Source organism: Hesperophylax consimilis, chromosome 9 (assembly GCF_061612785.1).
Source record: "Hesperophylax consimilis isolate HC1 chromosome 9, BYU_Hcon_1.0, whole genome shotgun sequence".
NCBI lineage: Eukaryota > Metazoa > Arthropoda > Insecta > Trichoptera > Limnephilidae > Hesperophylax > Hesperophylax consimilis.
The window spans coordinates 8,567,062-8,581,008 of NC_142844.1; the positions used below are offsets into that span (position 1 = coordinate 8,567,062).

The 13,947-nt window shown below is 36.1% G+C and overlaps 1 protein-coding gene across 3 annotated transcripts in view; it reads right to left on the reverse strand.

The window, feature by feature from the left end:
* Nucleotides 1–677: 677 nt before the first annotated feature.
* Nucleotides 678–13,947, reverse strand: part of LOC149420869 (uncharacterized) — a 37,009-nt gene continuing 23,739 nt past the window's right edge. For all 3 annotated transcript variants that reach the window (XM_089635598.1, XM_089635596.1, XM_089635597.1), the window contains exons 14-21: nt 13,405–13,743; nt 12,998–13,322; nt 12,412–12,536; nt 12,141–12,255; nt 11,305–11,587; nt 9,686–9,873; nt 5,018–5,170; nt 678–4,911 (exon numbers count right to left, since the gene is read on the reverse strand). In XM_089635598.1, coding sequence (XP_089491724.1) covers nt 4,399–4,911; nt 5,018–5,170; nt 9,686–9,873; nt 11,305–11,587; nt 12,141–12,255; nt 12,412–12,536; nt 12,998–13,322; nt 13,405–13,743 — 2,041 coding nt within the window. In that variant the 3' untranslated portion in view covers nt 678–4,398. The remainder of the gene's footprint in view (nt 4,912–5,017; nt 5,171–9,685; nt 9,874–11,304; nt 11,588–12,140; nt 12,256–12,411; nt 12,537–12,997; nt 13,323–13,404; nt 13,744–13,947) is intronic.

Below are 13,947 nucleotides of genomic sequence, written 5' to 3' on the forward strand. Positions count from 1 at the left end.
TTGAATATTGATTTCAAATAGACCAGACACGATAATCTAATTAAATTAAATTTGACTGGGTTTTTAATAATTTCATCTGGCCTGACCTATTTTCTGAGTAAGCTATAAAAAGACGATGATGACATCTGGAAGCTGTGTTCAAACTATTTACTTGGGAACTCAGAATATGAAGGCATCATAATAAACTAACCAATACAATTATTTCATTTTGAGACATAGAGATACAAAGAAACTCTTAAATGTGGGGGATAACGGATTTAAAAAGTTGTCAGTAATTTCTTAGTCAACAGTTAATACAGAAAAATAAAGCAATAAATTATTTTAGGGGTCGGATTGGAGGATAGAAGTATGTGTAAGATAGTAGATATTCTGGAAGATAGAAGTATGTGTAAGCTAGTACATATTCTGGAAGATAGAATCGGTTCTGGGGGGATTGTCCCGTGCTGTAATTATTTGACTTTAAAAAAATATTTCTATTCATCTCATTTTGGCAATATGCCAGGCGGGATTCTATATTGGATTTACACACAGACCCACTTCTAATTTACAAGCGGTGGATCAACCACACTTCCTTGCTTTTTTTTTTTACATACTAACGATATTGAAGAAAAGACACTGAGGGATTATTATTTCCATCACTGAAAACATGACCTCACTAAATTATGTACTACATTAATAGAATTATTATTGCCAGTCCGATAATACTTCCTATTGTGCAACTAAACCATATGTATCAGACTACAAGATACACAATTATTAGTCAAGTGTCGGGTTAGCAGTTAGCACACTAACATCCAAGTGGTTGTTATACAAACTGAAAACTTATATAAATATCGCTCATCACAAAACAATACCTCGTATCTTAGATAAATAAATAATAGAGTAAAGATACTTTACTGCAGTGTGCATGGTTTCACTGAACTAGGTCCAGTGGTCATACTTTAGTAGGCTGATCACATAACTTTTTCATTTGTACACACATATTCTTTGAATGGCTATCCTTTTCGTAAGAGGTGCACCTTTTTTGTTCGATTAGTATGAATATGACATGTCTTGTATTTTTATAATGTCATTGCCTCGTATCCCACATAAAACAAATTTCACAGGGGACTCAAAAAACTGTCTAAAAAGTTGTATTTATGCGCCAAACTTGGATGCTTGTTTTAGCTACCATAATAAATAAATATAGTGATTTATAATTTTTTTATAGTTGTGTGGATTACGTGTTATTTCTTCAAAGAACACAACAAAAATGGTGGATCACGCAATACTACATATCCGTGAATAACAAATTTCTGATTAGTTGGGGTTACAAGGAATTACTTTAAATCGAAAAAAAAAAAACCACTTAAATTCTCAAGCACCATTGCATAAGAAAACTTTGTATCCAGCGCCAGCGTATCCACATGGTAATCTGAAAACAATACTTTCTCGTTGTGGGATTTTTACCATCGGCACATTACAAGGGTGCGGTCGCGAGAGCTCAGCATTTCAAAGTTTAAAAATATATTTGACTACGATATTTGAACGGGTTGTGTAATTTTAAATTTTGTACCAGCACTAAAATTTTTTTGACCAATGGGTTGGGATAAGAGGTATTTTTTTTGACATGAGCGATATATTTTATAATTCTTGGCATATAATGTTTTTACAAAGTTACATAATATTATAGTGAAAATATATTTAAAAGTGAATCCTGAATTACTTTACCTACATAATTAGGTTTAGTGCTACTGAATGCGACCCGGTAACTATATAGTTAAAGGAGGTAGGGTCTGTATCTGTAATATGTATCTGCATAATAAAATAGTAAAAGATTTATGTAATTGGAAAATCACAATATTTGTGGAGATTAGATGGAGAGTGTTTAATATCTTTTTTGGTTCTTTCAACTCCTTTCACCAATAAAACTGGACGATTACCGAGTCTCAATGTCACTATTTTTTACTCAGGAGTTCCTACACATTAACATTTAAGTATTTGCAAGGATTAATCACTGCTAAGCGTCGACTGCCAAAGAAGCGTCTGCGTACATCTTTGTGGGTGAAAATTTAACTTCAAAAACTCCTGGTCATTGTGCCATTAGAAAAAGTTTACAATATTGTTTTACGCATTTCAAGAAGAAAATAAAAAATGAATCTATGGTGAAGTACTAATAGTACAATAGTACGTAATATAATAATATCTTGATGAAAATAATGTTTTGTTAATTTTTTTGATTATTATACTGTCATAAAATTTTGATGAAATTGAATTGAGTAAGCCTTAAAGCCCTAAATCTTCTGCTACGGGTTATTTTTTTAATGAATTTAGTAAAAGCAGGTGTAATTGTGGCTAATTCAGCTTTACTTGTCGAGTCGTCTTCCCTATTCCGGCAGGTACATTTTATTTCTTAATATTCAACATTTCTATGTATGTTACAAATAATAACTACATATTGCACAACACTTTTAATTTACAATATCATAAAAATAATAATGCAATCTGAAACGGTAAAAAATATGCACTGAAAACTTACATAGATAATTTCTGTATAGAATATAAACATTGTGCCTAGTTGTAATTATGATTTGTAGATGTTATTGGATGAATTACACAATAATAATACATGTTTAGAAAGGAACACCATGACAGCTGATTACATATTTTATGAATGAAAGATACACAACATGTATTATCTAAAGAGAATGATCCAATAAATGGAAAAAGTTAAGTAGTCAATGATATATGAGGAGAACTAGAACACAGAGATAAAGTTGACAACAATATCGTTATATTACATTATTATTGGAAGAATATTATTATGTATTAAATAATGACCTTTTAGGGAAGCATTGTTATTTATTATAAAACTTGATATGTGGAAGGTAAACAATATTACACAGAGACACGCTTGTTACATGTATGTATTATGGAACATTAAAACTAAATAATTTGTAGTAGTCGTTGATAAGTACAAGTCTCATACAAGTAACTCCAAAAGTAAGCCAGGAGTTGTAAACTTTGGGAACACTAAATGTTATTCAATCAAATAATATTATTCTGTACAAACTTTCTAATAAATGCGATCAACAAAACAAAATATTAAATATAATTGCAATGTAAATTTGACTAGAAGTTTCGAATTGTACGAAACAGATATTTGCAACGTGATTAAAATTAAAATCATACAATTCTTCAATAAAATACAAAATATGGTGGATATGTCACTCTATGATCCGCTACATTACGCCTAATTATCTAAGTTTTGTTCTATTCACCAAATATGGAAATAAAATCAACATTTGAATTATTTGTCAATTGCAAACTCTTTAGTGGCAGAGCATTGATCCCGAGGTACATCATAAAAGGCATCAGGGTAAGACATTGTTTCCATATACATAAATCAGTACTTTGTTTAAAACACACAAGGAAATATTGCTCGGCACCGACACGCTCGGCGCTTGAATATAAAGAAAAGCAAAACTTAATAACCGAGATAATTTAGCACTAACAAGCAGAGGACTTCACCGAGGGACTGGCCGTGGTCACGGGCCACGGGTTCGCTTACTTCCTTCCCACTCAAACTCACACACATATTTTATATAGATCTACATCAGCAGTAACGGGAAATACATCTCTCCAGGTCTGGCAGGATTCCAGTCCATGCCATTCATAACACTGTACACAAATAAATTATTTTATCAAAACAAATAAATATACAATCATTGTTAAACACCACCTACTCTTACTCCCATAGTCTTAATCTATTTATACACATCTATGCACACATTTACGACATACTTGAGACAATAAAATGGCTAACAATATAAACATTTATCAAATTCAGGACATTGCAGCAAAAGAGGATAGTTTAAATATCTACTTCACCTAAGTATTGATTCATCTGTTTGCTGTGAATTGTTTACTAGATTTACTTTACTTACCAAATGCAAAGAGAAATTTCAGCAATAAGACAAATTTATTTCAAGCAAATCCATTTCATTTTTAAGAAGCGAGATTTAATTCCATCGTACAATTGTTAAACTAAAACTAATTGACTGGGATAATTTACAAGAAAAATACTGAATCAATCTTAATCTACAGACGAGTCTACGAGAAAACATAGCTTAGAAGACGGATTCATGAAAACAATAAGTACAGCAACATATCCTGAGAATTTAATAATAATAGAAGAACATCATCTGTTGTTGTGGACGATTCCACCTCCAATGGCTCCCGCTTGGGGAGGACTGAGAGAAGGAGACAGGTTCCAGCTTCACACGCAGGCGTTCAAGCCTACAGCGGAACCCGGTGGGCAAACAAATCCTTTCACAGGACAAAGTGCCGCAAAAGAGAAAAACAACGGTTTCAAACCATTGACATTAGGTAATCTCTGTTAGGTTGCGGGGGCCACAGTCAACGGTCCGTGTAGCGGGTCATGGCGCCACCTTTACCAGAAGTACCGGCCAGCACACTCATGGGTGGCAGCTTGATCCCCTCCAGGTGTCTCGTTTCCATCATTGCCTTTCCATTGCCATCACTGCCTCCGTCACCGTCCTTCTGCTGCAACTCTACATGTTCCAACAGCTGCATCCCCTCACATGGTTGGATCACACGGAAAGAGTTATTGTTCTTCCAAGCCGTGTTACTGACTGCCTGTTTGGAGGGGCCAGATAAGAGACTTCCGAGTTTCAACTCCGTCAAGGGTTTGGTTGGATTGCCGTTCAGAGTAGTAAGACGTGCAAAGGGTGTTAGAGAAGGAGTGCTACTGTTGCTGTTGACAAGAGGAGGTTTAGCTTTGTAGGAGCTCACGGGCGTTAGAGGGGGAGGGGATGATAAAGGCCGAGGCTTGAAAACAAAAACTGGATTCTTCATCTTTTCCGATTCCCCATTTTGTGAGAAAATATTTCCTTTGACTGATCTCGACATCTGTAAAAAGGAAAAATGAATTAGAATAAGTTTTAGAACACAACAGATCTCCTCTCTGTTCTGTAAAAATTCAAATGAAAGGCACTAGTGAGATTTAGATTCTTACTATATTTTCAGAGTTCAATTCCTGAAGTTTCCCACTGTTGTTGAGGACCTGTAAATTGCTGCTCACAAGCTCCTTGGCCTTCATGGCCTCCTCCTGAATCTCCTTCTCCAGATTAGCAATGATGGCATTTTCCTTACTATCCGCCATGCCATTCTGTAAGAAAAACCAAAGTTAATTGTAATCTATTTGTGTTTTTATATTTATAACAAAACTTCTGTAAATTGCTATCTCAACACGGGCATTTCACATTGTTCTAGGAACATTCATCGTCCACAATTCACAGTACACAATTTAAAAAAATAAAATAATAAGTCATAAACCAAGCCAACGGACTGGATGTTTTATAGTATATATGAACTTATTTTAAAAAGACGAAGCATATTTAAACACAAAGGCGCATTATTCTATCTTTCAAATTTCCCTATGCGGTGTAGCGGATAGGAATACGCACAGCATTATGGATTCTTCACCTAATATCATTTTTTATTCGCAGTTGTTGTGATTTCAGCGCTTGTTAAACTGTGTTGTTATTATATAATATAAATTTTAAATATTATATCAAGCATATTTGATTTTTTTTTAGCATTGTTATTTGTGGAGTTACGTGATTTTATTTTGAGACGTTAGAGACATTTTAAATCGTATTTGTATTTTTACGAGTTCGACTCAAGAGCATCATTGTGGAATAATTTAATGTATATTTAAATCGTTTTTACTTTTTGATTTGATTTTACAGTTTTTGGCATTACGATTTTTTTATCAACCTAAAATGGATGAGAGAGAGAGGATACTTTCGTGGAATAACATTTTGAAGACTACCATTCTGACATACTCAATGACACTGGAGAAGAAATCAATGACCTTCACGAAGTTCACAGTTAGTAATGGAAAGATGTAACTATTCAAGAATTTTAAAAAATTTGGCTTAGTTCTTACAATGGCGGTAGTCCGGAAAAATACCATTGTCGATTATTGGTCCACAAATCCTCAGATATCTCACAAGACCCCATATTTTAGAAAGATAATAAGCAGCGATAGATTTCGACAAATTTTACAAAATCTCAATTTTGCTAATAACGACAAAATTCCGACTGCTAGCACAAACCGTCTAATCAAAATTCAAAGTATAATCGACTACTTCACGAAGAAATTCCAGGAAGTGTATACGCCAAATCAAAATCTATCTCTAGACGAAGGGATGATTCCGTGAAAAGGTCGTCTGAAATGTTGACTGTACAATCCCATGAAAATTGTAAAATATGGAAGTCTGAATAGGATGATTTGTGAATCAAAGAGTGGATATACCTGTGTTTTATTATATTCAGGTATAAGTGCTACATTAGATTTTACAATAACCCAATTGCTGTCACCATACCTAAATAAATGGTATAATATATATGCGGATAATTATTACAATAGTGTGCGTTTAGCCAATTATCTAATGGGGTTAAAAACTAGAATCTGCGGCACAGTTAGAAAAAATCGTGGCATACCGCCCACACTTGTCAACAAATTGCCTTCTTAGGGACTTCCCACATCCCTGTGTACGTGGATTGCTGACTTTTTAAGGGATAGGTCGATTCAGGCGGTTGCTGACGGTTTCACCTCTTCCTCGCACTCTATAAATGCTGGCGTCCCACAGGGATCGGTTCTGTCTCCGACTTTGTTTTTGTTGCACATCAATGACCTTTTGACATGTTCACCGATTCATTGTTACGCGGATGACAGTACAGTTCATGATAGCTTTTTGTTTGACAGGCCCCCAAAGGGCACACAAACTCCAACGGCTCGGAGGGCTTTGAAGCAGAGAATGGACGGTTATCTCGAGAGTATTTCCTCCTGGGGTAAAAATAATCTCGTCGAATTTAATGTTTCAAAGACCCAATCCTGTCTGATTACGTCTAAAAGGGATCCAAATGATAATCTAGTCTCCTTCAACAGAAGCAATCTTCCGAACAGGCCTTCCATTGATATGCTTGGTGTAACTATAAGTGACCAGCTCAGGTACGGGGGCTCCATCGAAGCCAGAGTAAAGTTGGCCTCTCAGAAGTTGGGCGTACTGTACAGGGCCCGCAGATACTTTAATAGTACACAACTGCTGACCCTGTACAAATCGCAAGTGCGCCCTACTGTCGAATTTGGCAGCCATCTCTGGTCCGGAGCCCCAAAATACCTGAAAAAAAACCCTTGACTCTGTGCAGAAACGGCCGGTCCGTTTGATAGATTCCCCAATCTTAACAAACGGACTGCAATCTTTAGAGCACAGGCGTCAGGTAGGTATGCTGTCCTTGTTCTATCGGTATTACAATGGAAGATGCTCTGAGGAACTAGCGTCATTGATCCCTTCGGCACCGGTGCGTAGGCGGGATACACGCCAAACGCGCACCCAACATTTGTACACGGTTGACATTTGTCACATGAGAACGGTTCGCTTCTACGATTCATTCTTAGGTTCAACAGCTCGGCCGTGGAACGAACTACCGGCCTCTGTGTTTCCTCCCTCCTACAACTTGGGACTCTTCTAGACCCATGTTCACTCCTTCCTCTCCACAAAAATACCCTCCACACAGCATCCCCAAAGATGACATAGGCCCTGAGGGAAATTATTTTCTTCAGGGCCTCCTGTGTGGAGTTAATATAAAAAAAAAATTATTGAGAAAAAAAATAAAAAAAAACTAAAAAATAAATAAAGGGGATGTACTTCTTCAAATGTGGAAAACCAACAAGAAGAGAGATGTAAAGATGATCTCTACGATACATCAGGCGGATATGGTGGATACGGGAAAAATTGACAGAACAACGGGGTTGCCGGTCAAAAAACCAAAATGCATTGTAGATTACAATAATTTTATGAATGGCATTGATCTTGGAGACCAATATTTACCTTACAATCCAATATAGAGAAAATCTTTAAAGTGGACCATAGACATATGAATATTAGTAGACCTGCCCTAAGTGATTAAAAGCGTATTATCCCCACTCCCCATACCGGTTCCATTGGAACCGGCTGGGCTGGCGTATGGCCTCAAGTGAAATTTGAAAACGTGACGTCATCATTCTTGTGCGAACTATGGTCGAGGCATCATCGGTTCATTTTACGAAATAACACGGCAAAATGTTGACTTGTACTATGAAAACTTGTAAAAATAGATGTGAAAAAGAGAATAAACCCAATTGTCGTATTACATTCCATATATAAGCATTATTTTACTTTATTTTAAGCATATTCACATCGTATAATATAGATCAGTTTTAGAAACATATTATACTATCATATCGAGAAACGTCTGGACGCGAAACACAAAGCTGGTTGGTTGCTGGGAAGTAAATTATGAACATTTATAAAAGTGTCTTAACTAAATACTTAAACGAAATCTTCGACTCTGAAAATACAACCGAATTTTTTTGCCGAATTTGGACTTCGCAAATTTGTTCATAACGTGGCGAGTAATTAGCGCTCCCATGTAAAAATGTCTATTCATTCCAAAGCAGATTTTACTTTTAAGAAGTAAATGGTGATATTATAATGCGAGATGCCTATTTACTGTCAGATTGATTTATTGACGAATCACAGTCAGCCTTATGCCCTTCGTTCTTCAACAGTTGATTTTACCCCTCGCCATTATCTTCTCGTCTATTAATTCCTATGTCTGTGAAGTGGACCAATATAGCCTCCTTATACCTTATTCATTGTTGAATTTTCAATGCTTTCCAAATTTTTGAAAGACTTAGGACGGGTTGTTTCGGAGAATTTGAACAATTCATCAAATTTCAACGTTCATTTACGGGTTCTGTGAAAGTCCTATTCAAATTCTGTTATTATATCATTATAGGCTAGTTGCTTGACATAACTGAAATAAAAACAGAACTTAAAAATATCTTTCACAGAACTTGGAAATTAACTTTGAAATTTGAAGAATTGTTCAAGTTCTCCGAAACAACCCGTCCTAAATGTACCTAATAAACTTTGATCCACAACTTTTTGTTACAACTTGCAGAGACTTGGCTTCTTCTGCAGCAGCCACACCGTCCACATCATTCACGCAAGATTTGCAAATAAGTACACCTTCTACTTCTGTCACGGCGAGAACTACTTTTTTTTTACCCAGATGATAGACTATCTGGCATTTTAAAAAACCACAAATCGGTAAAAATTACAAGTGAGAAAACTAAAAACTTGGTAAGACGTAATTGTCGAGTTTGTGCGAAACTCAAAATACGAAAGCCGAGTGCGTTCATGTGTAAACATGTTGGTAAATGTTTTCAAACATACCATACCAAGAAAAATTATGTTTAAATTTAATTAGTTTTAAAACATGTTCTAGATTATTTTTTCCTATTAGATAATATTATTGTAATCAGTAAACCTATTATTTACCCCTGAGTCATTCAAAAACTTATTTTAATTATGTTGATATTAATATTTTTTTATAAATAATTTGATAACAATTTTTGATTTATTGATACAAGCTCCACAGTTTGAAGTTTGCTGACATACATCCGGTAGCGGGACTGCAATCTAATTTCGCCCGCCGCATTTGACAGTTTTTTAACAAACATCTCCGCAGTGAATGTGTTAAGGCTTATTCCAACAATTCCATTACAAACAGGCGCTAGTGGTTAGTCTACAGAGGTGGTGAGTGACCACAATTAGTGAGAATGAATAACCTGCTGCGGATGGTTCAAGCGTATGTGTTGCAGCAGCTTGGCCTTGGAGGCGTATTGCTTGTGGCAGGGCTGATGCGGGCAGTGGTGCGGGGCCGAGGGCACGGCACCTACACAGGCTGAGTAACCGGCCGCCCAGGAACCCCCCTCGGGCAGGCTCACCCCCCTGCTGGACGGGGGCACTGACTCACCTGCGCAATAAACAAATTGTAAATGACACATGCCATTATAATTCAGGGTAGTCATAGACATCCAAATTAATAGACTTGCCCTAACATAAAATAGGAGGGTTCGAGAGCGCTTTCAATAAATTATGACATCAAGTAGAAAACAACCGCAAGTAGAGTTTAAAATTTACAATTATGCTACAATTCATATGCTTTAAGAGGAAGCTACAAGCCAAAAAATGTGTATATTCTTAGTATACCTTATATCGTAGGTAATAGGCATAAAAATCGCTTGACAAACGGAGTCTAGAAACGTTCGATTTCAAGCAAAAAATTGGTTTTTATTTATTTTGTAAATAATTTTATAAGAAAGAAAAAAGTTAATCAAGTGAAACTGTCACAGATAATCTTAGCTATAATACTGTATTTTTTAAAGTTGTTGCCTTTATGCATTCATACATTTCTATTGAAAAAATTTTTTTTTTAGTAGTTTGCATTTATATTTTTTATTGAGTAATTTAAATATTTATTTGTATTCTACTCAAGCGAAGCGATAGGAAAACCTTCAATTTATCTAAAGTATATTTTTTGTATTCATAATCTACACATATTCGTTATAAAGATTAATCAAAATAGTGATTTGGCATTAAGCTTCGCCTTAAACCAGATTCAAAAGAGAACTGTACTAAAATAACAAAATGTAGTAACAATTTGAATGATAAAATTATTCAACTATTAATCACTTACATGCCACTGCTATTGACAAATTTAACGAATTATCAAAATGTCCACTTTCCATGTGTATTTACATCATGTTGCCCGTAAACCTAATCAATGTCAGAAGTCAGACATTGTCACAGTAATTAAAATTACTCACAAATCAACACAATGTTAAAATTAAGTCTTTGGAGAAAACATGCACTGAATGAAGATGTTCTTTCAAGTAAGTCTTTATAAATGCACACCGAGGTAAAATCACACTACATTTACTACTCTACTCTACTCTACTCATTAAAACAATCAAGTTTTTAACACTTCTAGATACTATCATCATAGATAGATAATTATCAGATCCTTTGCGAATAAAATAAAAGTTATTGACACAAAGCACGGTAATTAAAGACTGATGGAACGACAGCGCTTGGGCGCGGGACGGTAGATTTAGCAACAGCGCAGTAATAATGGTAGACCCACACGGCCGACCAATTTTATGTATTGACCTGAAAAGTACCCCTAAAAGTTGGAATTTCGAAAAAGTCATTTGTGTTTTTTACTTTTTTACTCAGGGTCCCCAGACACTCTGTATTTATTAACAAATCACGGCAAGGGAGACGGTCATGCCGCCTCGTTGTTCCGCGCCTTGGTTTCTTCCCCTTTCCCTGATTGGCTGGTCTATCAATTTGAATATCTTTTAGTATAGTGTATTTAGTAGGCAGGGAAGTGATAGGTCCTTACCGGGATGGTTCTTGAGTATGTGTGCCTTCCTCTTGGAGCTGCTCTTGTAGACCTTGTGGCAGTGCTGGCAGTAGTAGTCACGGGCAGCGCGGAAGATAGGCAGCTGCAGCTCTGGCACCGACGACCGCGCCACGTCGGGGTGTCGGCGTGCCAAGTGATTTACCAGCATTCCCCTTCGCTTGAAGCCAAGCTTGCAGGGGTGGCACTTGAACGTGAAGGCGAGGTAGGCTGTGGGATCTGCCGGGGGGGAAGCTGCCGAGGCTTTGGGGACTTTCACTGTCACCTGAAACAAGTTAACAAGTTCACTTTAACACATATATCAATAAATATGACCTAAAAAATTCGAATTTATACTTGTATTATACTTTATAACTACATCTTATACAAACTTTGCCATTGAAACTTATGAAAAAAAACTTACAGAATTCAATACTTCATTTGTGTGAAAGCACTATGAAACAATAAATTATTATTACTTCAATAGCATAGGCCAGAGATGAAATATATGTTTTATTTTTTATTTATAAGTACATGTTACATGATTAATACATTTTATTTAGAGAAGATACATTAGAGCACCATACTAGGCAGCTGCCTGTTTCATGGTGCCCAATGGAATGGTTAGTTTGAATTTAAGTCTAGTGTAAACATATTTTGATAGAATTATAAAAAAAATATGAAAATTGGTAAAAAAATGTTTTCAAAAACTTACAAAGTTTTCTATAAAATAAACACAAATATAAAAAGTAGTACACATATGTAATGTTTATATACATACATACATTGAGTCCAACATGAATGAACTAACGAATCAAATGAATCAACTGGGAACTTACCTCGTCATCTTTGTTGGCCGAATTGTGTACCTTCTTGATGTGGTCCTTGAGTTTGTCCTTTCGTTTGAATTGTTTTCCACAATCGGGACAAAGGAACTCTCTATGCTCGGAGTGTCTGCAAAGGCAAATGTAATACATTGAAATGTAAAATATAATAACTTCTAATTATGTGATTAATAAATTAACCTATTTTGATCTTGTTTTATCTGCCAACTCTTTTAGATTCATCAAATTTACTGATTGCTTAGATAACAAAGCTTGGCTGTGTTACTTGAGCATGTGCATCCGTAGTTTGTCTGAAGAGGAGAAGTTGGTGGCGCAGAATTGGCAAGAGAAGCGGCGGACGGCATGGAATCCCCGAATATGTTTCTTTATGCTGGCGTAATCTGGCAGGCGCTGGAATTAACATTTTCTATTACAAAAAATTATTACATGAAATTACATTACAAGTATGGCTGTTTTACATAATATAGTAAAAATACATTTTACATGCTGCGAAAAAAAAAGGTTTTTCTGTTATTTTTAATCAAAAGGCAATACATAAAAAAAAACTTTTTTTGAAAATTTTAAATTTCAAGTCAGTAAAAAATTATCTCCATGGAAATAGATTTGGAAAGTTTTTGAAGAAAATTATAAACTTTCCGGCTTTTTCGGAAGACCTAAATGTTCTTCACTTGGGTCAATTTTTTTTTGGTACACGTGGGTCCGAAGAGACAATTTGAATATCAAAAAAAGTGTTTTTCAGTACACCCTAATATAATAGTGAAAGAAATATGTCATCGAGATAATAATTAAAACTAAATCAAGTGCCAATGAGAGAATGCAGAGAAGAGAAAACATGAAAGAAAAAAGGTTACCTTATCGCACATAGGACAATCGTACTGGCCATCAGCCCTGCGGTGCTGAGACTGTGTGTGTTCCTTCAACATCCAGGTATGCGAGAAGGTTCTCGGACAGATGAGGCAGTAGATCCCTAGGGAAGGCACCTTCAGCTGCTCTGTGGCCGTGCTGTCAACTGCTGTGTCGTCCATGGCTTCACTTTTGGAGGATTTCTTAACGGTCATGGAATTTTCTTGAATCTCTACAGTGACTTCGGGAGATGGACAGTCCGGGCATGGCACAGCCTTTAGATCTTCTGTCTTAATTCTATCTTCGGTCTTGATTCTGTCTTCTGTCTTGATTCTAGAATGAAAGAATGTTTATGTCCACGGTTGATAAATAATGTCATTATCTAATAAATATTTAATTTATGTTTGAAACTTACTTGTGCTCATCGTACTGCTCAATGGAGGGACATATCTTCTGACAAATATTATACTGGTACACATTAGTATTGGCTTCAATGGAGGTGTTCTCCTTCTGCCCGTATGACTCCTCGGAAGTGAGTTGATCGCTGCTGCTGTCGGTGGTGGAGTCATGGTCTATCTGAATCTGACTGTCGGGCACCAGCTGTTCCCGCTCCTGACACTGGTTCTGGCTCTTGGTTCGGCGGAGGTGATGCTGAGGATAGACTGCCGTGTTGAAGTCCTCCAAAGTGCTAAGGTCCATCTTCATGCTGGAGCCCGTGTCGAATGAGGCAGAGAGATCAGCTTCGTTGGTTTCACTACATGAGAAAATTTATTTGATTAGGTTAAGTAATTAAGGGCTTAGACATTTGTAATTTTAAACTGGTCTAAATGATGTACAAATTTCTTCATAAATACCTATCCAATAGAACAGACGTCGTCTAGTGAGGCGGGTTACGTTTGTGTACTCAAATTAAAATTTAATAAATGGCCGAATTGCCGGCAATGAAATAAAATTGTAA